Source organism: Artibeus jamaicensis, unplaced genomic scaffold (assembly GCF_021234435.1).
Source record: "Artibeus jamaicensis isolate MK-2021 breed Jamaican fruit bat unplaced genomic scaffold, CSHL_Jam_final contig_399, whole genome shotgun sequence".
In the NCBI taxonomy this organism is placed as follows: Eukaryota; Metazoa; Chordata; class Mammalia; order Chiroptera; family Phyllostomidae; genus Artibeus; species Artibeus jamaicensis.
The window spans coordinates 2,610,051-2,637,975 of record NW_026521816.1 but is presented as its reverse complement, the minus strand read 5'-3'; the positions used below and the strand labels follow the sequence as shown (position 1 = coordinate 2,637,975).

General features: G+C 42.6%; 1 protein-coding gene across 2 annotated transcripts in view; it reads right to left on the bottom strand.

Moving 5' to 3' along the window:
- The window catches only part of RPIA (ribose 5-phosphate isomerase A), a 51,860-nt gene extending 24,363 nt beyond the window's left edge, over positions 1-27,497 (bottom strand). For both annotated transcript variants that reach the window (XM_053665262.1, XM_037163028.2), the window contains exons 1-6: positions 27,182-27,497; positions 19,443-19,503; positions 14,656-14,711; positions 4,075-4,134; positions 1,931-1,995; positions 656-724 (exon numbers count right to left, since the gene is read on the bottom strand). In XM_053665262.1, coding sequence (XP_053521237.1) covers positions 656-724; positions 1,931-1,995; positions 4,075-4,134; positions 14,656-14,711; positions 19,443-19,503; positions 27,182-27,466 — 596 coding nt within the window. In that variant the 5' untranslated portion in view covers positions 27,467-27,497. The remainder of the gene's footprint in view (positions 1-655; positions 725-1,930; positions 1,996-4,074; positions 4,135-14,655; positions 14,712-19,442; positions 19,504-27,181) is intronic.
- Positions 27,498-27,925: the final 428 nt, after the last annotated feature.

Sequence of the window (27,925 nt, the reverse complement as noted above, 5' to 3'; positions counted from 1 at the left end):
TCTACCAGATTCCTTAAAGAAGAATCTGATAGCCAAGGCAAAGACTATTGACACCACAAGCCACACGTGACCCCAAAAGGAGGCAACGCATGCTGAGTCACTGCCCACGGGAAGCAGTGTTTGCCCTGCTTCCTCTGAGGCTCTGTGCATCAAATGACTGACATATGAGAATATACTCTGTTAACAAGGGACACAAGCTGTTTCCTCCTCATTCCAGAGGACACATAAATACCAATACCTACCTTCGGCATAAAGTTTGAATAGAAATCCTCCTAGACATGACACGAAGCCCTAGACACGAGTCTCAAAGTCAGGCAGTCCCTCCTGTTCTCTATTTCCTCCTCTATAAAATGGGAACGAGCCCTGGCTGATGTAGCTCAGTGGATTGAGAGCGGGCCTACGAACCAGAGGATCACAGTTCAATTCCCAGTCAGGGCACATGCCTAGGTTGCAGGCCAGTTCCCAATAGGGAACACACGAGAGGCAACTGTACATTGATTATTTCTCTCCCTCTCTCCTTCCCTTCCCCTCTAAAGATAAATAAATAAAAATCTTAAAAAATAATAATAAAATTAAAAATTTTTTTAAATGGGAATGAGGCCTGGGGTCCCATATATCTCCTTGGTGGACAGTTTAGGACACTTAAGCATTATACCTGAAATCGGCAATCACAATGAAGCGACTAGCGTAGCCTGCCACAATCTTCTCCTGAGTCAGGCAGCCTCTGGGGATAGGAAAAAAAAAAAAAGAACATATGGGCAAAACAAAAGCTCTATCTGAGAACTAGTCAGATAACAGAAAACCCTACTCAATTCTGGCTCTTAAAGAGAAATTGACTTTTTATTTCTTAAGGGACATGACCCAACTCCATTACTGTGCAATGAACTGAATTGTGTCACACTCAAACTCTAAGGCTGAAGTTCTAACCTCCAATGTGACTGTATTTGGAGGTGGGGCCCCTGAGAAAATAATTATGCTTCAATGAGGTAATAAGGGTGAGGCCCTGGTCTAATAAGATTAAAGTCTTTATGATTAGAGATACCAGAGAGCTCACTTACTCTTTTCCCCCACTATGTGAAGACAGTAAAAAGGCAGCCATCTTCAATTAAAGTGACTTTAGAACTGCCAGAAATTTCTGTTGTTACCGCCACCCAGGCTATAGTATTTTGTTATGGCAACTGAAGCCAAGACAAGCTGCTTCTACTAAATGGACAATGGGAAGCTTAGCCTGTATCTGAAGGATACAGGACAGTGGTTCCCAGTGAGGCCTTGAAGTACTGTACTTAGGAAGAAGTCATCTGAGCATGAAGTGAATGGGGCAGGTTCTATTAGCTTAAGAAATAAGCTTGGAACAATCTCGTCAAAGGTTACTTGACAGTCAAATTGATAAAGCAGAGAGCACATAAACAAATTTTGTGTCATTTCATAGTCTGCTTGACTCTAAGAACCAGTGAAACAGGAAAATTCACCTGCTTCAACTCAGCCTTCCCTAACCCCCAAATCAACACTTAGAAACATCCAATAAATGTTTTTCTAAATGAATGAATAAATATATCACTAACTTGTCAGAGGTAAGAGCAGCTTTAAAGCAAAGATCACACGCTGGTGCCCACAGACCTAATATTTAGCCCCAATGATATGCTTGGTTTAGTCTACAGAGTTTTAAAGCTGGAATCAGAAAAATGCAGACACAGAGAACCCATTAAGATGAATAATTTCACTGAAGAGGTCTAGGTTTCCAGTCACTAGATTTTACAACTAATGACCGGAAATGCCAATTTGGTAGCTCTACAGCCATAGCTATCAATACCCTAGTAGAAAGACAAACTCGGGTATATCACAGTGAAAATTTATTTATTTTGTAACCCACTGCCTTGCTAGGGATTAACTAGCAGATATTCTTTAGCAAAAAAGTTGCCACAACACTCACCCACCACCCTTGATGAGATTGAGGTCAGCATCTACTTCATCAGCACCATCAATGGCAAGGTCAATCTGTGTCAGAAGGAAAGATAAAAACACCACTAAGAGCCTTTTGAAGGTAAGCTCTGTGCAAAGCTTGAGCATGTAATAGCTTATTAGACCTTCAACAGACCAATTAGCTAGGTAGTTACTTGCTTTTAATCAATCTAGACACTGAAGCTCTGAGAGTCACTGGGAAACAAACACAGGGCCTGGGAACCACACCAGGGTCCAGCTCTTACACTCCCTTTTCTCACCGGCAGGCTTCTCTGTGCACAAGCTGGAATTGTGGAGATGATGCAATCTCAATGTGAGTGACATCACCCCCAAGGACAGTAACAGATATATACATATATCTATGGTATTAAAATCTCATTGGGGAAAGAAAGGGAGATCATAGAGAAAAGTTCAGAAACACTGATTCAAAAGTCTCCTTAGTATTGTGGCAAAAACGCAATTTTGAGGGAACAGAGAGAACCCAACGAAGAGGTATAAAGCTGACACACATTTGATGTGATCCGGGATTGGAAATTATCTGAGGTACCCTGACTATGATACTGCCAAAGCATCTATCTGGCCTTGCCCACTTTTTCTATTAGGAAGCTCTACCAAGAGTTCCAAAAGCAGTCAAAGGGCAAGTTGGTCCACTCATTTTCAAAATCTGAAACCAAAGAAGCTATGTATTTTTTTTTAATCACTCCTGGTACGGTTGCATGATTAATGTGATAGTTTTGAGCATGGTGTTTTAATAATGGCAGTAGAGAAAACCTCAGGGTACAAATCCAGTTCAAGGTGCAGTTAGAAGTTGCTTGGTATGGCTGCTGTGGCACAGGTATAAAGCCTACAAAGCTTCAAGTGTGCACCCTTGCTTTCATTCATTTACAGATGTGCCCTGTATCTGAAAGTACAGCCATTGCTCTTCCTTGACCCTGCACTAACTCCAGGGCCGGGCTTTGCCTGGGCAACTGATTCTCAAGGGCCTAGAAGGTGGCTACCCTTTCTATTGGAATGGCAGGCCCATCTTCAGCCCAAACTACTCTCCTAACAGCACTGAACAGCTGACTCAGCCTGTGTTCTGACTCTGCCCAGATTTCTCTCAATGGCCTCTTCCCATGATCCTTGCTAACCCCTCTGAGGCCCATGCATACTATAACTAGCTTACTAGACCACCACCAAGCCCCAAACACCAGCCTAGTTTTGGAGCTGCCACAACCCTGCCAATCCATTCAAATCCAGCTTTGCCCTTCCCCCTTACCCCACTGCATCAAAGCATTCCACCGCTCAGTCCTAATCACTGCAAGTCTGGACACTGTCCACATGTATCCACATGCCTGCTGGAACTGCTTCTGTGGTTTCCATCTATCCCTCTCTAAAATGTTCTCTCCTGTCCTTACCACCAAGCCTTCCTAGCTCCACTCAAACTTTACCTCTTCCCACAAAACCCTTCCAAGTAGCATCACTCTAGAGCTAGAAGCACTCAAATTCATATTAAGGTTTTGCCACTTACAAAAAGCATGGCCTTAGACAAGTGCCTCTCTATGCCTTTTTCACATCAGTAAAAATGATGGGTACAAAATGGTACCCGCCCTGAAGACTACTGGAAATTAAGTAATTTACCACAGGTACAGCACTAAGCAAAATATCTAGTAAATAGTAAGGGCTTAGTAAATGCTAACTATGACCACACTACTCACGCTACCAACTTCAGCTCCCCTCTATTACCCATGGGTTCAATCATCTTTACCATAAAACTTAATTTTAATCTGTGTCCAAATGACCAGGGTGCTTCACATGATTACTTCTTTTCTCTACTTGGGGGTAAGCTCCATGGGCCATCTCACTATCTTTGCTCCAAGGACCAAAGAAAGCCCTGGAGTAAACTGGTCCAATCCCCTTCACCACACTGAGATTGAGTACTCACGGTTAAATGAAAGGGAATGTACTAGAAATCAACCCTCTCCTTGTATAACCTTAGCCAGGATTAATACTCAAGGTTCCAGAAGAAAAGCTAGTATGACCTGTCTCCTAGACATGACAAAATACCCAGAGCCCATGAACAAATGACAGCTATAAAAAAAGGAGACAGAAGACAGATGGAGTAGCCTCTCTTACCTCGGGGTGACGGTCCAGGTCACTGAGAGTTAAGCCGTACTGCAGGATAAGCTGACGGGCCTATGGAGGACAGGAAAAAGCACCCATAGTCATTTACCCTGAGCAGATGACAAGGATTTTCAGAATTCTGTTCTCTATCAGTGTCAAACACTGCTTCTTGACCAATGCTCCCTCCCAAATCCCAACCTGGATCACCAAGAGAGAGGAGAAGTAGACCCATGAAAAGCAAAAACTAAGTTAATTCATCCTGGGAACCAGAAGAAGGGAAACAGCACATAGTGAAGACTCAGTCCTCACCTGTGCCAGTCTAAGAGCTCCTAATGTAACAGCAGTGACCTGCTATTTAGAACAGTGCTATGGTTTCCTAAAGCTTCTGCTTATACAGTATCTTTAAAAAAACTTCCTAAAATAAGAATCAAATCTGTAAAACATTAGGAAGGTTTTTAAAAAACAATCCAACAGTGTGGAAAAAAGACTGAAGAAAATCACTATGAATTGACATGGAGTGATTCCTAGGCTATTCTACTATTGAGTAAAAATAAGCAAAAACAAACAAACAAACAAACAAACAAACAAACAAACATACTCAGAAGATTATATAAAGGCAGGGCTTCTGGAATGGCTAAGCAAGCAGCTTGGCAAATTGAAAGCAGCAGACTAGGAGAGATTTAGGATGTTTGTGGAAAAAGTTGGCACCACTGACTTTATAGACACATCTTATAAACAATTAACCTTTGACCCAGGCTGACTAAAGGGGTGACTGGCAACACATGGCCCAGAGCAGGACTCATAGGTGTAACAAATGTACCACGAACCTCTATCACCCAAATCCAATGGGGATGAGGATTTATGTTCATGTCATTGTTCACAATATGCAAAGTAACCAAAGAATGAAAATGTTTTTTTCAAAGGCATGTCCTGAAAATGTGAAAAGCTTCTTAATGTGAAAAGCACCTGAGATTAATAATCACAAGGTCTGGGTTATAAACTTAAATGAACCAGCCATATAACCCTGGCCAGTTTTCTGATCTATAAAATAATGGGGATAGATGAAATGACCAATATAAATCTTCCCATCCAAAACCTTAAGACTCTAGGAATAAAATACAAAGACCCTGGAATTTGCAATATATGAACATTATTTAAATCCCGAATCACACTGTAAAAAAATTATTTTAAGGATAAGAGAAAAGGGGAATTTTGAACCCTAGATTTTTATTTGATGCTATTAAAAATTACTGATAGTTTTTTAGTACTGTTGAGATGTTTAAAAGCCTATTTTACAGATGTAATAAAATATATACAATTAATTTATACTAGGACTGGGATGCTTAAAATAACCTAGGTGGAGGAGAATGGGGTACAGATGAAAAAAATTGACCATAAATTGATAACAGTTCAAACTGGGTGATAGGTACATAGAAATTGATATTATTCTTTATCTTTTCTGAAGTTTAAAATTGTCCATGATAAAAGGCTAAAATAAAATGTTGACTGAAAAAAGCAAATTAAAAAAAAACAAAAACATGATTTTGTTCTTATAAAAAAAGAAACATAAAATGGAGAAAACAATAGTAAAAATGGTATTGCTGGATTATTTCCAAGTTCCTAGATTTCTCCAAAAGTAGTATTGGAGAATTTACCGTAATTCAGAACTTGAGACTATAAAAACATTAAGAATATCTGAGAGGCAGCCTCTAAGATGATCCTCAATGATCCCCTCCTCTTAGTATTCATGCCATTGGGTAATCCCTGCCCACAATGTCCCATGGTTGGCCTGTATGACCAAAAGCACGCAGCAGGCGAGATGGCATAGTACTGCTGAGATGAACTGAGGTTAGGGGCCAGGGGGTGAGACATGCTGAAACATCCTTCCCTTTTTCCTCCCTCTCCCCCCATCCTTCTCTTACCACACTCTGGGGAAACCAGGTGCTATATCCTTAAGACACTGAGATTGCCCTGAGCACAGTCCTGCTCCTCAATAGCCCGTGGAGAACTGAGGTCTGCAAACAGCCATGTGACCAAGCTTGAAGATATGCTGTCTTGAGATGACAACAGCTCAACTGCAACCTCATGAGAGACCCAACTAAATCCCTCCAGATTCCTGACTCTTGGAAACCACAAAATAATAAACTTAGTTATTTGAAACTGCTAAGAACTGCTAAGTTTGGGGGGTAATTTATGCTATAGGAACAACTAGCTAATACAGATGGTGTTAGAAGAATGACCGAAATTGCATATAAGTTCATTGTGATAGTCTATCATGCAAATAAAACTGTGATATACTATGATTTCCTGTTAATTTTACATACTGTAGAAACAGTACTACACTTTATTCAAATATATTATATGAAAAGTGGATGTTAGGAAATGTTCTATCACAATTCCTATGGAAAAGATCCTACATAAATATACCATTTTAGTTTAACATTTCTTAAGGTCAAAGCACCACTTGCCAGTGTTCCTGTTTGATTAGGATGTCCTACTGTCTCTCTAGGCTGTAATCAGAGTATGGCACAACACATTTCAAATACTCCTGTTGCCCTACAAATGTCAGCATCATATTGAGCCAACAGTTGAGTAAATAACTGGTCAATGTGAGTTCAATCCAAAAGGAGTCACTTAGTGAAAGCCCTTGTTTTGAAGAATAGATGCCCAGAGAAGTCACACTGTGGTTAAATTAGGGACAGAGTGAGGAAAAGAAGTACTGGCACCTGTTTTTCTATCCTGTGTAGGAACTAGGAATGAAATTAGAATAAAGGGAAAATGGGAATGATAGAAGAAAAAAAAGAAAAACCCTAATTATAAATAGAATCTAAGTCATCTTACATAATAATATGCTATTAATAATTCTATTAATAACAATTTTATTTTTTAAAAGTTCTTTTTTAATAAATATTTTATTTATTTATTTTTAGAGAGAGGGGAAGGGAAGGAGAAAGAGTGGGAGAGAAACATCAATGTGTGGTTGCCTTTCATGTGTCCCCTACTGGGGACCTGGCCTGCAACCCAGGCATGTGCCCTGACTGGGAATCGAACCAGCGACCCTTTGCTTCACAGGCCCGTGCTCAATCCACTGAGCTACACCAGCCAGGCCAACAGTAACAATTTTAAAAGGAGTTCTCTGAGGTCTCGGCATTCCTCCTCTACCTAAAATGTCCCACCTTCTCCCAAACTCCAGTGCTTTAAATCCAACTGAAAGGTTCTCCTTTCCAGGAAGACTTCCCCATCCCCTGGCAAAGAGTGGGCTCTCTCCTTGCTCTAAAAGGCACATTACCTCTTTACATATTTGTGACAAACTGCGCAAATAAATGTACTATTAATTCATCCAACAAACATTTATAGAGTGCCTAAGAGCCAGGTACAACACTAGGACACCTCCCATGTACCACATCCCTAAAAAATATATACACCCTCAATGAGCACTACATCCAACCGACTTGGCTTCCTCACCAATACCGCCAGCCCCCCACCCATGCACTGGTCCAGAGTCTGGCACATCAGGGGGCCATCAAGTAAGTACAGTCTACATTGTGCAGCTGGGGGGCCTGTTGGTGATTCCCCTGCCCCACACGAATGCTCATCTCCCCAAACAATAAGCAACAATGTAAGCACAGGATCTGTCCTTCCTTTAAACAATATGTATCCCCACTCATAACATGGAGGAATGACCTCAGGATCCCACTGGGTTGAGACCCTTTAAGTTTGCTCCTATTAGCAAATCCTTCGACTCTGTCTCTCCACCTTTCACTGGATGCCCTGCAAAACAGAGAAGTCATACTCACAAATGGCCTCAGTGTTAGGGTTGAACTGTGTTTCCCTAAAAAGAGATATGTTAAAGTTCTAACCACCAGTCCCTCGGAGTGTGACTTTATTTGGAGATAGGGTTCTTACAGAGATAATCAAGTTAAAATGAAATCATTAGAGTGAGCCCTAACCCTGTATCTTTGCTTTCCTTATAAAGGGAGATTTTGCACACAGTGACAGACGCATACAAAGAGAAGGTCATGTGAATATGAAGACAGATATCAGTGCAATGCATTTACAAGTCAAACAACACCAAAGATGGCCAGCAAACCACCAGAAGCTAGGAGACAGGCACAGAATAGGCTCTCCCTCACAGCCTGTGAAGAAATCAACTCTGCCAACACCTTAATCTTAAGATGCTGGCCTCCAGAACTGTGATAAAGTAAATTTGTTTTCTAAGCCACTCAGTTTGGGGTGCCTTGTTACAGCGGCCCTAGTAAACTAATACACTGAATTCAACATAAAAGCCCTACCATGGCAGTACAGACCCACCACTGGCTCAGCCAGCACAAATGTAGCCTCAGTTGCCTAACTGGATCAGCATCTACTGGACACCAAGCACTCACGCTTACAAGCTTAGGGGTTTCTCAAGGGTGCAGAGCAAACCCCATCTGCCTCTTCCAGCTGCAAAATGCAGGGAGCCAGAAAGCTAATAATGATTACCCCGTGCTTGTGAAAAAAGACAGGAAGCAATGCCTTCTCACTGCAATCCCACAACTGATGCCCCCCCATTAATCAAGTTAAAATGAAATCATTAGAGTGAGCCCTAACCCCGTATCACATTTTACTGTGATTAATGACAGACTAGCAGTCCTTCTGTTTTTCGTAAATTTTATAACAAACTCTGAAAACACTTCCCCTTCTACTGAAAACCAGCAGCAGACTGCTGGTAGACTGAAAACCAGAATAATCAATAAACAACTTTTTGGCTTAGACCAAATCTGACTTTCAAATGCTTTATTTTCTTCTTCTAAAGCCCAACTTTAAAAGGAAAATTTATATAAATCCTTTATATTACCAAGGTTTACTTGTTTAAGAGATAGGGCCTAAAATATTTTTATTTTCTTTCAGATTATTTAATTCCAGGAGATTGCACCTGGCTAAACTTAATACAAAATAAGTTTAGGCTTGAGAGGGACAGGATAAAAACAAAAACAAAACAAAACAAAACACTAACTGAATAAGCAAATTTTTAAAAGCCCTGTGAATAACTCCTCCTCCTAACTTCCTGGAACTGGCCAGCAGTTGCTGTTAATTACCACCATAAAACAGGTGGGTTAAGAGAATGATGCTATATTAAGAATGCAGGATCAAATTTCCAATTAAAGACAGAAATATAAGCACCAATATTTAGCTCACTCTTTCCCAAAACCTCTCTAAAACTGTTGTAAAGTAATTTTTCTTAAAGGCATACACCTAAAAAAAGAAATAAGACAACAACAAACTTCAAAGCTGGACCACTAATGCATAAATTAATGGTAAGTGGCAGACATGAGAAAGAAATCCTAAACCAGTACTGGACAATGCTAAGAAGCAAACAAATAAACATAGAACCTCCCAAAAGATTCATGACTCAAAGGCATTGTGAACTTCAGGGAGCAGACAATGCTGAGAGCAAAGGGAAGACTGGTGGAAAAGCTTAAGTAAGAACCTGTTATACCTCCACATCCTTCCCCACTACTCCCAAAGCACCACATTTATTCTCCAGAAAGGGTCAAACAGTAAGTCTCAAGCTGGGATGCCAGGTACAAGTAAAGGCAGGGGCACTCCTTCAGTGAGCTTTTACTGTGTAGAAGCTACCCTAAAACACAGTGGCTTAAAAGCAAATATTTATTAATTCTCATGATTCCCTGGACAGAATGGGAAGTTTCTGGTCTGGGCTGGGTGATATAAATGGTGTCATTCACATGCCTGGGGCCCATGAGCCACTCATCCACCAGGGCTTGTTCACCTGGAGGCAGAATGCCATGCCCAATGCAAGACAAAGCTCTTTAGCATACCATTTGGTCACATTCTGTTGGCAAATGAGTCCCATGATCGTAGTCAATTCTGCAAAATGCTAGACACTTCCTTGTCATCTACACAAGGACATTAAAAGTGAGAATTAAGAGCAAGTTTATATTCAGAATAATAATAGATGTCTTCGAGCCCTCTTACCTACTTGACTCCCAGGACATGGGCAGCCAAGCATACCCTCCAAGAAGGAACTGGGCAATCTTCTCTGGAAAAACCAGCCAGCAATTAGAAAGACAAATGATCTGACATCACAAGTTCCCCAATTTAAGGGCTTGACAGAGAAACCTAATGCAGAGACCACCCTCATCCTGAGAGCTAGTTTCCAATCAACTTCTTAGCCTAACAGTCTTCAAAGCAAGCAGACAGCCAAGAACATCAGAATAAGAAAAACAGAAATATAATTTTTTAAACTACCAAAGCAATCTAACAATATTTTCACTGTGTTGGTTGTTACATGACTATAGCTGTGAAAACAGAATTACATGCTAGAAAGAGTAAATTTTACTATATGTAAATTATACCTCAAAAAAACTATAAAAATAATTTGAAGAAACAGATATATAAAAAGAAGAAACTGTAAAAAGAAAGTTAGTATTAATATCCTCAGGGAGGTAAGAGAAGAAATTGAAAAACTGAACCACTAAAAACAAAAAAGATTTCTGAATTTTTTTGTTTAACTTCAAACAAAAACAGAGTTCTTATTTGAAATTAAACATATGAAAAAAAGACAAGGCCAAAGGACAAAACAAGCCACAAGCACCAAATACACAGGGCTCCTAGAAAGAAAGACCAGAGAAAACAGAGGAAAGAAAATCATAGGCATTAATGGGGAAAAAAATTCCCAAAACTGAAGAGTGTGAATTTGCAGAATGTAATGTCCTAGCAAATGAGCAGCAGAGTGAATACAAACAAACAACCAACAACAATAAAACCACACCAAGCCAAACACAACATGGTGAAATTTCAGAACTGGAGACAAAGAAAAGATAATATAAGGGTATAAGCGTTCAGAGAGAATAAAATATAGGTTTCATACAGAGGACTAAGAATTAAAATAGCTTCAAGCTCTTTGATAGCAAACTGAAAACCAGAAGACAATAAAGAAATGCCTTGAAAATTCTAAGAAATGATTTAACATAGAATTCTGTATTGATAAAATAACTGACTTCAAGAGAAGCTAGAATAAATACATTTTCAGATATCCAAAGTGGCAACAAATTTGCATCCCATGTGCTTAAGTAGCTACCTAAAGGATGTGCTTGGCCAAAATTTAAGAAAACAAGAGTGTGGGGGATGCGTGAGGAACAAGACCAAAAAACAGAATGGATCCAAAACAAGAGAAGGAAATTTCCTGACTACAAAGGCAGCCCCCCAAATAATAGCCATAAGCAGCTGCTACAGCATTACCAACCCCAACCCTTTAGAGAGGCTTGACCAAGAAAATGAAATTGATGGGAGTGAAATATTCACTGTGTTGGAAAGGGCTGAGGAGAAACTTCCTACTCAGTGCAGGGAATCATGAGGATTAATAAATATTTGCTCTTTTAAGCCACGGTTTTGGGGTAAGAGTTTAGGGTTGAATTAGTAAGGAATACATAGACAACCAAGCAAACAAAGAATGCAACATTTACTTAACTTTCAAGAAAACAAAATGGGCAGGTAAGGAAGAGTAATCATAGAACACTACACAGGTCAGCTGTAGTTTGGATGGTCACAATTCTGTAAAAAACAGAGTAAAGCCTCATCAAAATGAAACTCTAGGGGAGACTGGGAGAAAACTGAGTATGTGAACAATGAGACCAAGGAGGTAAAAGATAACCAAATGCTATCTTCCATTCTTCCTTTTAGTGCAGAATTGTTACCTAAGGTTGAAAAAATATTCAAATACCAAGAAAAGCATGTCTTGAGATACTGGAGCATATATCCAATCCGCTAAAGGAGTTTCAAAATTGTTTCCATCTAGCCCTGGCTGGTGTGGCTCAGTGTACTGAGTGCTGGCCTGTGAACCAAAAGGTTGCAGGTTCAATTTCTAGTCAGGGCACATGCCTGGACCATGGGCCAGGTTCCCATTTGAGTGTGCACAATGGGCAACCAACGATGTTTCTCTCCCTTCCTCCCTCCCTTCCTCTCTCTAAAAATAAATAAATAAAATTATTTCTATCTAGAGAGTAATAAATGGTGGTGGTCAGGGGTGGGGAATAAGGAGAGTATCGTTTTTAATAAAAAGACTTGAATGATTTGATTCTTTAATCCATGAGTAGATACCTATGTGTTGTGTAAAAACGGGGATATATTATGAAATATGCTGTTAGGTGGTTTTGTCATTGTAGAATATCAGAGAGTGCACTTACATAAACCTAGATGGCATAGCCTATTACTATAATTGTACATGATATACTTTTATACAACTAGCAGCACAGTTTTATTTGTACCAGCATCATCACAAACATGTGAGTAATGTATTATAGTAGTGTAATAATGCACTATGACATTATTGACAGCTATGATGTCACTAGGCAACAGGAATTTTTCAGCTCAATTATAACCTTATGAGATTATGATCATATTGTATATGTGATCCATTGTTAACCAAAATGTTATACAGGACCTGACTGCATAGCTTTAGTTAAAAATATTTATTACTCAGCCCTTAGAAAGAATGAATCTTACCATTTGTGACAGAATGGATGGACCCCAGAGGGTATTACACTAAGTGAAGCCAGAGAACAAATACCATATGATTTCAGTTACATATGGAATCTAAAGAGCAAAATAAACAAAACAGAAACAGACTCATAGATACAGAGAACAGACCGATATTTGCCACAGGGCAGGGGGGTTAGGGCCTGGGTGAATAAGGTAAAGGGATTAAAAAGTACAATTTAGTAGATACAAAACAGTTACAGGGATGTAAAGTATAGCATAAGAAATAAGGTCAATAATATTAAAATAACTATGTATTTGAAATATCAGAGAACCGCTTTGTAAAGTACCTGATTGTCTAATTGCTATGCTTTATACCTGAAATACAAAATAATACTGAATAGCAACTATAATTGAAAAAAATGAAATAAAAACAAACACTTTTGATTATATGCTATAACAATTCTGGATATTGGTGACCCACAAGGAGTTGTTATTGCTGTTTATTTACTGACTTGCCTGCATTAACTTATAGTTTTATCTCCCCTGAAATGTATGGCCACTGATATTTTTGCTCAGTTTGGGTTTTTCTTCAATTGTTTTTATTCTTAAGCCTAGATTCCTAAGAGTCACCCTGTGTCAGCACAGTTTAGCTAACCAGAAGTTATGCTTAAGCAGTTATGCTTAACCAGAAGTTATGCTAAATCAGTAAGGCTTTCAGCCTTTGCTAATGGATTTATGTGAGGACTGGGGAATAGAGTCAAAGATCAGGTACTTTATAAGCTAGCCCCAGCTTTTACTTTCTGTTGGGCTTTCTTATGTCTCCTCTGCACCTACACTGGACACATATCCAGCCAGTAAAGATAGTAACTAGACCATCCCTGACCTCTCTTCAGCCTATACACTGCACCTTGCCTACATGAACCTCTTCAAAACCACCAGGTATATGTATGAGCTTATCAAGATCCCCTATGTAAAAAAACACACACACATATATTATATATATATATATATATACACACATATATAAATAATTTATTAAATAAGAAAAATACTAGATGGTCAAGTTACTTGGAAAATTATATACCTAGCTTTTCAAAAGGCCAAGAAAATCCATACAACCACTGATTTTAAAAGCATCTCCTCAGAACAGTAGGATTTCAAAGGCAAAAACGAGATGTGAAACCACTCACTTTATAGCTTACAGCAGCAATTATGGTACTGTCTTAGTCTCCTGGGTGCCCAATCACCTTGTAGAGAGTCCCTTTCACTTCCTTGGAGTGAATGAGATTTCACTCCAAGTAAGCTCTGGCAGTATGCAGAGCTTAACTTCCTACCTTGTCCGCCCAGAATGCCTCCTCTGCTCCCTACTCTGATAGGCTAGGGTCTCCACCTGGCTTAAAAGACATCTCTCAGGCACATTCTTCACTCTCCCTTCACCAGAGGTACCTACAGGCTCTAGGTGCTGAGCCTCCAAGGTCGGAAGAGTTTCTTTCCTAAGACCTACCTGCCCAAAACTAAATCCACAAAGTCATGGCAGCACCAACCACCCACAATTTCAACATATACCCCTCCCCACAATAGCCAGATGATGGGCAGGGAAGGCTCTACCTGGGTACCTTTCTTTTTTCCCTTCCTGAAGTTTACTGTCCCCTGATTTTTCCCTAAATTTACCTGGCTGCACTACTTTCCTCCACAAGTCCTTACTATTTTATGGTGAAAAAGCATTAGACATGAACTGCAAATACAGTACTTGCATAACTGTACTGTTATGCACTGTACTTGCATAACATCACTTAGTGCCCTATGCCCTTTGCCCCAGTTTTTTTTTTCATCTATAAATAAAAACAATGTTAAGGATAGAGACCATTTGGTCATCTCTATAGATTCCATCACCCCTAACACAAGATACACTGAAATATTCACATTGAGTAAATGAATGCACCCAAAGCCACACTTCTGAAGAGCAATCCTCAGTAAATAAACTCTTCTGCTGCTTAGCCCTCTCACCTGGAAAAACCCTGGTATACAACCCAAAGCCATACCACAATGTCCTCAGGGACACAGAATATTCCTCAGCTACTGCAAAGACACAGAATGGAAAGCAGGACATACCTGGAAGGAAGTGGGAATACAGATGAGGTTCAGGTTCTCTTGTTTCACTCTTTCAGCTGTAGAGACAAAAGCTGTGTTGGTGGATTTTCACTCTCCTCACTTTATTCTTCCTGTCATGTACACATTTGCTCAAATCCAACAGAAAACAAACACATTACCCCTGACGGCTGCCTTTCATTCTGTGTCCCCACTCTTGGTGAAAAAGTTGGTGAACTTAACATCTCACATCACAAGAATGGGACATTATAAAGCCTAAGGAAGTGAGTACTAACTACAGAAAGAACAATGCCAGTGGTTGCTATTATTATTATGTGCCTGGCAGCATTCAAAGAACTGTGTACAAATGAACTCTTTCAATCTTAAAGATTAAATTACAACTATTATCTCCATTTTACGGGTAAGCAAACTGAGGCACAGAGAGGTAAAGTACAGTGACGGGGTAGTTATACAGCTAACGAGTGGCAGAACTAGAATATGATCCCGGGTGGTCTAGCTTCCCAGTCTTAAATACTTCCCTATACTACCTTTTACAGGGTAAACCTAGAACTCAACTTTTATGTCTAGTAAAAATATATAATCATTTATAGATCCCAGAGGGTTGTTAGGATGGGTTTATTTATTCATCTGGGAGCTTGCACTTTTCAGAAAAACTTGACTTTTTAAAAATATATATATTTTATTGATTATGCCATTATAGTTCTATTTCCTCCCCTTCATTCCCCTCCACCCTGCACACCTCCTCCCCCACCATTGCCCCCCTTTAGTTTATGTCCACGTGTCTCAAGTTCTTTAGATTCTATATTTCCCATACTATTCTTGCCCTCCCCCCTATGCATTTTCTACCTACTGTCTATGCTACTTATTTTCTGTACCTTCTCCCCCCTTCTCCTTCTCCCACTCCCCTTTTGCTAACCCTCCATGTGATCTTCATTACTATGGTTCTGCTCCTGATCTAGCTGTCCTCTTAGTTTGTTTTTGTTTTAGGTGTGGTTCTTAATAACTGTCAGTTTGCTGTCCTTTCACTGTTCATCTTTTTTATCTTCTTTTTCTTAGATAAGTTCCTTTAACATTTCATATAAGCTCTTGGTGACGATGAACTCCTTAAATTTGACCTTATCTGAGAAGCACTTTATCTGTCCTTCCATTCTAAATGAAAGCTTTGCTGGATAGAACAATCTTGGATGTAGGTCTTTGAATTTCATGACTTGGAATACTTCTTTCCAGCCCCTTCTTGCCTGTAAGGTCTCTTTTGAGAAATCAGCTGACAGTCTGATGGGAACTCCTTTGTAGGTGACTGTCCCCTATCTCTTGCTGCTTCTAGGATTCTCTCCTTCATTTTAATCTTGGCTAATGTAATTATGATGTGATGTAATTATGACATCTTGGGTGTTCACCAGGGCGGGGCCACCCAAGTCACTGGATTGTGATGCTGTATGTGGGGTGGGGTCAGAGAGGGAGAGCAATAGCGGTCCCCTCTGCTGCTTCCTGATACTGGGGCCTGCACGGTCTGTCTCACTGCTCGATCCTTTGCCAGTTATCTGCAGGCCAGTGTGTGTCCGCGGTCAGCCCTCAGTGGGTCTGCGCGCTGCTACTCCACACCTGGGATCCGCCCACTGCCTGCGTGCCTGGGTCGGTCCAGTGGATCTTTCCTGCCCGACCCCGCTCTGCTGCTGGCTCTGCCCCTCTTACCGGTTTCGCTGAAGGGTTCATTGTTGTCAGACTTCCATATAGTTCAATTTTCTGTGGTTTGGTTGCGTTTTTGTTGCTAAAACTTTGTTGTTTTTAAACTTGGTTATGAGAGAAGGCACAGTGTTTCCACCAATGCCTCCATCTTGGCGGAAGTCAAAACTTGACTTTTAAAAAGTCTAAACAAAACACTGTCTTGTTAAAATTTAAGTCCTTTTAATCACTGAGTTGCATCTTGGGAGGTTTAGATATCAGTATTATGAAATCCACAGTTAATTCCTGTGCTTAAAATCCTCCACACGCTTGGTGCTAAGGTAGCAGAGTATATAAAGACCATGTCAAGCCAATGAGAATGCTTCCAGGAGCCAAACCACTGGCACCGCAACTCTTACAGAACACAGGTTGGGGCGGGGGGGGGGGGGCGGCAGCAATATTTGGCCCACCCAAGGACGCCAAAAACTGTTACAGAACAACAGGGGCCCCCCAAGGGCAGTATACTAAATACCATCTAGACCCCCTGATACAGAGTGCAGCCAGCAGGGGCCCCCCAAAAAAAGATTTGGAATGGTGTCCAAAATTCATGGAGAGACATATAAGATGTCCTCACCCCCCCCCCCCCCCCCGGAAGAAACGATCGGAGCAGGGCCATTGAGAGCTGTTTTGCATAGCAATGGTTTTCCAGCTAACTTCTGGAATGGTTATTTAACATATGTATAACCTTTAACTGGTTTCATAGATATGTTGAATAGGAGTGGCCAAGTTTGGAGCCAGGGAGAAGGGAGTGCTGGGGACTGAGGATGGGGACTCAGGATGTAAGGAGGGGCTGTGTCCCTGAGTGAGAAGGCCTGTGTGGGAGCTTGGAAAAGATGGGCTCCAGGACATGAGGCAGTAACTGCCCAGGTGAAAGGGAAAACCACGCAGCTTTGCCAGAATGGAGATCCCTGCAGCCAGGTGAAGAAGAAAGCCACGTGCTTTTGGTGGAGTACAAACCCCTGCAGCTTTGGTAGAAGAGGCCCACGCGACTTTGGGATGCTCCCTTTGGCCGTGGGGCCTGAAAAGCAGGAGAGACTTGGACTGGAACTGGGTACAAAGAACTCTTGCCAGTGGACCGTGAAAGGGTACCACAGTACTTTGGATTAACTCGAGATCCTGCCTGCAAGGTGACACAGCTGCCGGTGCCAGCGGCCTGCAACACAGACGTGTGCTCTTTTCCTGATTTACGGTACCCGGAGTTGGGACAGGGGGAGAAGGGAGCGCTGTGTGGGTGTAGGAGTATACCCTAAAGGACTTTGATATTTTAGTGGAGGCGTTAGGCCTGAATAGCATTAAATAAACATTTTGTTTCCTTTTCACAAATCTCTGGCATTGAGAGATGTCTTTCCAATTGGCGGCGGACAGAAGAGCCCAGTAGATATTAGTATTTTGTCCTTGGGAGAGGCCCCTGTTGTATAGCAGTTTTGGGCATCCCTAGGTGGGCCGAATATTGTATTGCCCCTCCCTCGGACCTCTTGTTCGGTAACACACCTACTGGGCTCGTCTGTCCGCCGCTAAAGGAAAGACGTCTCTCAATGCCAGAGATTTGTGAAAAGAAAAGATTTACTTAAAACTACAGTAGTGACCCAATGTCACCATTAAAATATCAAAGTCCTTTAGGATAACCACAGAGGCACACAGTACTCCCTTCTCCCCCTGCCCTAATTCTCGGTACTGTAACTCAGGAAAAGAGCACATGTCTGTGTTTCCAGGCCACTGGCGCCATCAGCTATGTCGCCGTCCAGGCAGGACCTCCAATTAATCCAAAGTCATGTGGCACCTTCTCACAGTCCACTGGCAAGAGTTCTTTGTACCCATTTTTCCAGGCAAAGTCTCTCCTGCTTCCCAGGCCACTCCGCCAAAGGGAGCACTCCAAAGCCACGTGGGCCTCTTCTACCAAAGCTGCAGGGATCTGCACTCCGCCCAAAAATGCGTGGCTTTCTTCTTCTACTGGCTGCAGGGGTCCCTACTCTGGCAAAGCCACGTGGTTCTCTTCTACCAGAGCTGCAAGGGTCTGCACTATGGCAAAGCCGCATGGTTCTCCCCTTCACCTGGCCAAGAGGGGGTCCTCACTTTGCCAAAACTGCGTGGTTCTCTCTCTGCACTGCCACAACTGCGTGGTTCCCTCTCCTTCTCACATGGCTGCGGAGGTCCCCACTCTGGCAAAGCCGCATGGTACTCCTCCAATGGCTGCTGTGTTTGCATTTTAATTCCCTGTGCAATCCTCCTTTGCAGCCCCATTTCCGACTCCTCCTACAATCGGCTACACTTGCCAGCATTCCTGTATGATTCCAGGTTTACTGGGCTGCCATCATGAGTCTGGGCAGGCGTGGCCCCATGGTGTGGAGCCCATCATCTCCAAGCTCTCATGCAGGCGCTGTGACTCAGGGGACCTGCCTGCAGTTACCTCTTGGGTGGAAATCACTTCCGACCCCCTGGCTCAGAGCATGGCCACAGATATTTAACATATCTATGAAACCAGTTAAAGGTTATAGATTATGTTAAATGACATGCCAGAGGTTAGGTACAAAACTGTTGCTATGCAAAATAGCTCTCAATGGCCCTCCTCCGTTTGTCCCTTCCCCCAACTTACACCTGTCAGGGGGGTAAGGGGTGAGGACATCTTATGTCTTTCTAATATTTCCTGGACACCTTGAGTTCTGGACCCCATTCCAAATTCCTTTTTTGGGCGGGGGGGGGGGGCCCTCTTGGCTGCGATCTGTTACACAACCACTCCTGAAAGACAAAGCAGTACTGGACTAAACACACACACACACCAGGACTAAAATTCTGTCAAGATGTCACCTTAAGTCTGCCCCTCCCTTCCAGCTGAATAAATAAAGGACAAACCCCAAAGGTGACTGAAAAGGTTCAAGAATCCATCCCTCTCAAGGAAGAGCAGGAACACTTAGCCTCCGGCAAGCAACCCTTCCTCCCAGCTCCACAGTGCTGGAGCCACACCCAGACAGGGCCAAACCTATGCCCCACTCCCACTACCACCTCACCCTTCCACCTCCCCACACCCACCACACCACACAAAATATCCAGGAAACAGCCCAAGACCATACCTATTCGCTGCACCGCATGGACAATTGTAGAACCACTTCCAATTCCCAGCACTTGATTATTCTGCTCAAAAAGAGGAGGAAAAAAACCAAAACATTAATACCATCATTTATTCCCTCTTCAGCCCACTTCCTAGGGCTATAAAATTATTATAAACATTAATGCACCAACCTGCATGCAAGGCAGGTAACTATGCCCCTTTTACAGAAACACAACCGCTGAACCTCAAAGCTGTACTTTATTTAGTGCTCAGTGGCAATTTATTAGCAGAGCCCTCCCCCTTTTATCTGACACTAACATCACCACTTCCTCCTGTTAAAAGATAAACTAAGGAATATTAAAATGTTAAAAGAGTTGCCATGGCTGGTGTGGCTCTGTGGACTGAGTGCCAGACTGGGAACCAAAGAGTAGCCAATATAATTTCCAGTCTGGGCACATGCCTGGGTCGTAGGCCAGGTCCCTAGTAGGGGGTGCACAAGAGGCAACCACACATTGACGTTTTATTCCTTCCTCCCTCCTTCCCCCCCCCTAAAAATAAATAACTAAAATCTTTTTAAAAAAATGTTAAGAGTTTATTTGAGCAAAAATTGATTTGAATTGGGCAGCATCAATCTAGCAGACAGGAGCTTCAAGGAACTACCCCAAATGAAAGACTTTTATGTACTTTCCTCTAAGGGTGGCAGGTTCTACGAGGCAGATTACCCAACTACTACTGATCAGGCAATTCCTGATTGCCTCATTTAAGATTCCATTTCTGGGAGAGACAAAACTGTAATTATGTCTCAGTTCCGTGAGTTGGGCTTAGCATAAATAACTTCACCCGGGGCCTGCTGTCTAATATTTAACACTCCCTACAACCTATCAGACAAAAGACTTGGCTCACGTACAACATAAAGCAACTTGTTGGCCTCCCCAAAATGGCCTGCAGGTGAGCACTGAAAGATTCCTTACCAACCCCTGGGTGAGGCAATCAGCAAACAAAAGCACCAGGCATTAATAAGTCAAGGTTTCTGGCTTCAGTGCCTTTTCACAAAAGTGTAACATCTAGGCAGGAGACAAACTCCAGACACCTTCATGTTGCTGGCATCAAGGGGAACCTAAGGGACATATCCAGCCCACCATCTATATCCCAGTGTTAACAGAAGAGGGAAGGGTCTGAAGTAACCTTGAAATAGCAAATTATATCAGCTTCTTTCCAGCTGATGCCAAGGGCTCCATATTTTGCATAAGCCTTTTTGAAAGAATATGGAGAAACGGTAAAGGCTTAGAAACATGAAAAAAAAACCCTCTTTATCTACATTAGGACGAACATGTAAACATGTACACTTCCTGAGTGCAATGGACAAGAAACGGGCATCATTACTGAGCCTATCTACTTAACAAAGGGGAAAGGGCCTAGTAGACTAGGGGAAGAGCAGGGCCCAAACTGAGGTCAGTTAGACCACAAACAACACAAGGTCAGGGTACAAACGGTAAGGAATTAATGTGGAGCTCAGTTCTCAAACAACTTCCTGGAAGCAGTCCCCTGCCAGTCTAAGGCAAAACAGCTAAAAAACAAAGCAGCAACTACCATTTATTAAGCATCTTTCAAGAAGATTTATAAATGTTATTATAAATCATATTTCACAACCCCTTACAATCTCACTCATTATCTCTATTTCAGAGATGAATTCAACACTCTAAGGAAAAACTTAAGACTTGGAAATGAGCAAAAGAGATTACTGGATGTCCACTCAATAGCATGCTGGAGCCTGTAGGTACTGTATGATCTCACCCTACAGGGGTGTGTGTCTTTGCCTTTGAATAGGCATAGGGACCTCTGCCCAAGGGTGCCAGATAACCAAAAGGAATACTGGACCACAAAATGTCACCACCCTTCCACTTCCTGCTAAAAAAATACATAAGTAGCTGAATTTATCTCCCTTCTAAATGCCTGCTTCAACTAACCCATATGCACAGTGGATCAATGTTTGACTGCTATTCGACTCCTAGGGTGGCTAATTAGTGTCCCTACAGTTCAGGAGCCAATGTGCTTACCAGACAACAGAGCTGGAAAAAAAAATCACCCAAGCCTGGAATAGGAAATTCTGCAAGCCTATGTTTCTCAAAAAGTATACCTTTTCAGGCAGGCCCAATTTGCCCCCATTTTTTAAAAGCAGCCCCCCAGGACCATGTCAGAGGATGTGTTGCTTCTTTGTGCTTGAGCAAAAGCTTAATAAAATCTGCCTGGAATTTTCTAACAGGGGTGTCCAACCTTTTGGTGTCTCTGGGCCACACTGGAAGAACAGCTGTCTTGAGCCACACATTAAACACACAAACACTAACAAAAACTAATGAGCAAAAAAGACATTTTAAGTAAATTTATGATTTTGTGTTACGCCACATTCATAGCCACCCTGGGCCACATGTAGCCCACAGGCCACAAGGTTGGGCACCCCTGTATGGGGTTTCCTCTTGACTTGTATCTTGGGGAACCCAATCACTCCAACACCAGTAACACCTTCACTAGGCTACTTCATGACTCTAGAAATAGATTTTAACTTGCAAAAAACTGTTAACGATGACTAACTCTTGTCCATAAAAATGCAAATTAATTGTATTTTGTAAGATCCATTTGATTACTACCCTAGAGAAAAGTCTTGTAAGTTTAACATTTTTGACTGCATTTTAATTTATAGTTCTTTCTTCCAGTCAAGATGGTGGCATAAGTAAACATGGCACTCAGAACCTCTCACAACTACCTCCAAACTACAACTCAATCAGAAAAAAACCATATCATTCAAAACACCTGAAATCTAGATGAAAAAGTCCTACAACTGAGTATATATAGCAGATGCCACATCAGACTGGTAAGAGGGGAGGAGACAGGGAACAGGCTGGTCCCACACCCACATGTGGCAGTTAAAAACCAGTAGTCATATCTGCCCTGACTGGTGTGGTTCAGTGGATTGAGCACCAGCCTGCAAACCAAAAGGTCGTGGGTTCAATTCCCAGTCAGGGAGCATGCCTGGGTTACAGGCCAATGTTTCTCTCCTTCTCTTTCTCCCTCCCTTCCCCCCTCTCTAAAAATAAATTTTAAAAATCTAAAACAAACAACACAACACAACACAACAGGAGGAATATCTCAGCTGTAGAGAACCCCATTAGGAGCAAGAAATCCCAGCCCCGCACCAGACCTCCAGCCCACGGTTCCAGTGCTGGGAAGAGAAGTTCCCATAACTTCTGTTTGTCAAAACCAGATTGTGGCTAAGTGAGATGGAGAGTTTTTGAAGTCCCATGCACTTCTCTTAAATGGACCAAGCACAGACTTACTCTGACTCACTCTGACCCCAGCAATGGAACAGCAGCTAGAAAGGTGCCAGGGTCATAAGAGGAAAAAATAGTGCCTCGCATCAGGGTGAGGGGTGGAGGACCAGTTCTCTCCAGACAAAAGTGTTGGCAGAGGCCACTGTTCTTTTGCTGAGCCCTGCCCCACAGACCTGGCAGGCGGGCACCACATCTGAATCTCTACCAACTTCCTAACAATATTTGCTCCACCTTGGTGATTCCCTGAGAGACAGCTCCACCCAACTTGTGGGCCCAGCCAAGCTCTTTCTAGTTTCCTTTCCATACAAATGGCCTATCTTGGCTGATACTTTACTTTCCTAAATCTCTTAAACAAGAAGCATCTGGCTTTTCTGCAGGAAGACCTCTTGTTAAGTGGCTTTAGGCCCAGCACTAAATGGCAGCCAGCCAGCCTCTCTTCACCACTTGGCCTCTTCCAGGCACTGCCAAGCCTAGCACAACTAGCAGCTACCTGTAGATCACTCTGTAGCTCCTGACAGGTGGGCCCAGGCAGGGAACAAGCAAAGTACAAGTGGCTGATCTTGTACTTCCAAGAAGGCCCTGAAGCCAGTAGACAGCTTCAGACTACACCAGATTATAACTCTATCTCCACAAACAAGAGACTCAAAGGGAAGGCTCAGTGAACACCAAAGCCCCAGTGAAGCAAGTCCTGCTCCATAGGGTCAGCTCCTGCACAGCAGTTCCTCTGCTGTAGTCACAGCCAGCCCTCAAAGCCAACTGGCCGGGGGTAAATCCCTCCTAATGACACCAATAGCAATCAAGTCTCAGCTATGACAGATCCCTACACATAGCCTACAGACAGGTGCACCTGGAGCACCCAGCTCAGGCAATTTCGGAGGCTGAGCCACTGAGCCCTACAGGACACCTACCACATAAAGCTGCTCTACCAAGTCTGGGATAGATAGCAGCTCTACCCAATAAATACAAACAAACACAGTGAAGCAGCCAAAATAAGAAGACAAAGAAACAGGTTCTTTCTTTTTCAAATGAAAGAACATAAGAAATCTCCATAAAAAGAACTAAATAAAATGGAAGCAAGTAAACTACCAGAGTTCAAAATCATAGTTATAAGAATGCTCAAGAAACTTAATGATAACTTCCACAGCATAAAAAAGAACAAGTCAGAAATAAAGGATACACTAACTGAAATGAACAATAAATTACAGTGATCAATAGTAGAGTAGATGAAGCAGAGTCAAATCAGCAATTTGGAATATAAGGAAACAGAAAACACCCAATCAGAACAGCCAAAAAAGAAAAAAAAAAAGCAGAACCACAAAAAGAAGAATCAAAAATATTAGGATAGTGTAAGGAGACTTTAAGGCAACTTCATGTGTGCCAACATTCACATCATGGTGGTACCAGAAGAGAAAGCAAGGAATTGAAAATCTATTTGAAAAAATAATGAGGAAAAACATCCCTAACCTAGTGGAGGAAAAAGATACAAGTCCAGGAAGCACAGAGTCTCCCAAACAAGATGAACCTGAAGAGGCCCACACTAAAGCATATCATAATTAAAATGCCAAAGTCAAAAATAAAAAGAGAATCTTAAAAGCAGCAAGAGAAAAGCAGTTGGTTACCCAGAAGGGAAATCCCATAAAACTGTAAGCTGATTTCTCAACAATCACTTTTTAGGCCACAGGACTGGCATAAAATATTCAATGTGATATAAAGTAAGGACCTACAACCCAGATTACTATATATGGCTCCAAAGAACACAAAGGAAGCTATGGACTTTCAGAAGAGCAGGGCCTGTCCTGGGTGACCATACTCCCAGAAACACACAGATCTGAGTTCAGGGTAGTTACCCAAAGGATTCAGTTCAAAATTCTCCAACTTCTGCATCCTAGATGTGGAGGTGGTTACCACACTGGAACACCCATGGGCTAGAGAACTAGACCGACACCCAGAAATTCAACCCACCAATAATCCCACAACCTTCATGTTTATTTTTGCATTTCACAAAATTCATTGAACATTTACTAGGCAGGCACCAGTGGGACCAACACTAAAGGAAGATAAGGTTAACTACTGTCCAGGAGCTTACCCTTTATGGGGCTGGGAGACATAAACACAAAAGTGACTGAAACAGAAGACACCTGCATATGGCACCTAAGGTATAAAGTACCACAAAAATCAAAGAGAATCTGCCCTCTTCTTATGAGGCTAAGAAAAAACTGAAAGGAAGAACTGGTCTTTGAACCAAATATTAAAGGACATTATTTTATCATAAAGGCAAAGGACAAGAAAGAGTATTCTAGGTTGAAGGTGATAGTGTGGCAAACACACACTATTTGCCAGTAGTCTGACTTTTGCAATGTTTGGGTACACAGGGAGACAGGAGTACAGAAGGAAACAAGTTAGTTGGATTGAGGACAAGGACCAGAGTCTCTTGTCTGTAGGTCCTCCCCATCTGGCTGAGTACCTATCTTACAGCAGATGTTCCAGATATGTCACATGGAGGTCAAGATGAAGCCACAGGAGGGCTACTGTGACAAAAGCAGATGAGAGCTTCAGAAGATGATAATGTACCACCTGGAGATCCATAGAGGGAACAAGGTAAGGACAACTGTTATCATCTGGCCCTGAGGAGAGCCAAAACTGGGCAAGCTGGTAGGTCAAACATCCCAAAGATGGAACCAACAGGTCTTAGCATATATCTGGTCCTGATTATCCTACCCAAGCAAGTAAACAAATCCAAGTCACAAACCGCTAGACAAAAACATGGCCTTAGACAGAGCAAAGAACACCCCCCCAACTTAGACAGAATTTAAGTATGTGTATATGCTCAATAATTGTGTGGGTTTGAATTAGTCATCCCACTTGAAAACTATCCAGGACCAGACTCACCTCCTCCCCCCTCTAGCCATATTTCTGGTGATTACACTGCTAGGCACTCAAAAAATACCTGGCAAACAAATGAAATGAATAAATCAATGTTAAAGAGCAGAAATACAAAACTCAAGTGGTGTTGGCATACAAGTTTGTTGGCAGGAAAAGTGGGTGCCTCTGAGATTGGGTGAGATATCCCCAAAAGGCCGATGGCAATCTCCCCAGAGTCACCTGTTAACTTCATGGAATAATGTGTCTGGAGTCCAGTGTTTGGAGGCTGTAGCCTGAGGTAAGGGCTTAGAGATTCTTATTTAAGCAAATACATAATTATAAAACAAAGATCAGGGAGACAGGAGTCATCAAATATTAATGTAAATTGGTTAATAGGACAACTAAGATATGGGGCATTTCCAGTTGTATAGATTTCATTTACCTGTAGATTAGCTATTCACTTTATTCAGGCATTTGAAGTCTCAGTTATTATCACAATTTTGCCGCTGAGGCACTGAATACCAAAAGTAGAGCCAGATTACACATTTTACATTAACTCTGTGAACTCCCAAAGAAAATCCTATTGCTAACCAAACAAGTTACACCAGGACAGCGCAGCTGTGTAACTAGTGGAAGGATGGGGAAACAGGAGTCACTCCTTTTGGGTTCTGGAGGACCCTTGCCTATTTCTTCTACAGAGTATGCTGAGCCAGTTTACCTCTCACACTGGTCCCTCTCACTTTACTAGGGTGCTTTGGGGAATCAAATATCATATATATATGCAAAATAACTTTGTAAACTAATGCATTATCAAATATAAAGAACTATCATTAGAGGATTATACCACTTTTTAAACAGAAAAGAAAAACAAAAAGCCACTAAAGCAGAAAAACACCTAAGGGTACCTCTACACCTAAGGGTAGAGGTACTCCACTGGGTCTCAAAAGACTGTAATTAAGATAACTTGATTGGCAACAACAAATCCACTCAGGTCAAAAGACTCCACATAACATCACACCCACTGCTTAACAAACAAGTGGAGCCACGACCTCGACCATATCTCTGAACAGCATACTCCGGACTTCAAGTGTGTTCACCAGGCCCTCTCGAAGTGACGTTTAAAAAACCTCAGGTCTTCCCCTATAATGTCTCCCCTTCCTTTCGGCGAGTACACACGCAGGAGCGGGGCGCGCGCCAACCTAAAATCTACTTGGAATGAAATTTCAAGGCAATTTTCAAATCAGCTCTCCACTGGCTTCCCAAGAAGAATATCTCACTGCAGCCCAGAACTCATCAGTTTCCATTTGTTGATTAAAAACCCGGACGGCAAGTCCGTTCCAGCCCCACTCAACATTAAGTGGACACCACCTGGCTCCACTTGGCAAAATTTTTGTCCCTCCATACAAGGAGCCTTTAGAAAGCTCAACTAACTTCGGGTGCTCTCAGGTGCCCGGAACTAACCCGGGGAAAATGAACACCCCCTCTCCTCTCACGCAGCCAACTCTCCTCGAGGAACTAGGGCACCCTGGAAGAACCCGACACGAGTCCTTCGCCCCAGTCCGGAACTGCTCACCTTCACGTGATTCTCCACCGCCGCGCGGCCCGCAAGCTTCTTGGCCTCCTCGGCTCTGGACATCGTTGAGGGGCCCTGCAAGACGCTGCTGGCTTCCCCGCCGTTAATGTTTGTTGGACTCGCGCCGCCGAGAATCCCTGACTGCGCGCACCCCGGCGGTTGCACGTGGAAGCCTGGGGCTCCCCCACTGTTACCGCCTCCTCCAGAGGCCGCGCCCCCAGCCCGCCCGGGCAGTGGGGCCAGGACCCGCCCGTAGAGGGTGCTGAAGGGCCCAGGGCGCTGCATCTCGACGCCTGGCTCAAACCCTAGCCACGGTTCCGCCCCGTGTTCTTCCGGAAGTCTGATAGTCACGCTTGCAGCCTGTGCCCGCGCTGAACTTTCTGGGACATGTAGTTCTATGGCTCCCGTACCCAAAGCCGTGAGTCTCAGCCTGGACTACCAGCTCCACAATGCTCCGCGACCGGATGCGCAATTCAGCATAGGCAACAAGCGATTTGGCCAGTGTGGAGAGAGTAACCGAGGTTACGCGAATGCTGGGGCGTATTCCGTCATAATACTTCAGGGGAGGGGTTGTTAGACCTGACCCTGTTGGTTTTTTTTTTTTCTTTCCAGCAGTAAATTAGGCGGTGGACGAGACCTCAGAGCTGGGCAATCGCTTTCAAGAATAACGTCTCTAGATTCCCAAAAGAAACGCAAAAGGACAGGGGGACAGGGACTGGAGTCTGCCTTAGACCTCCAAAGGCC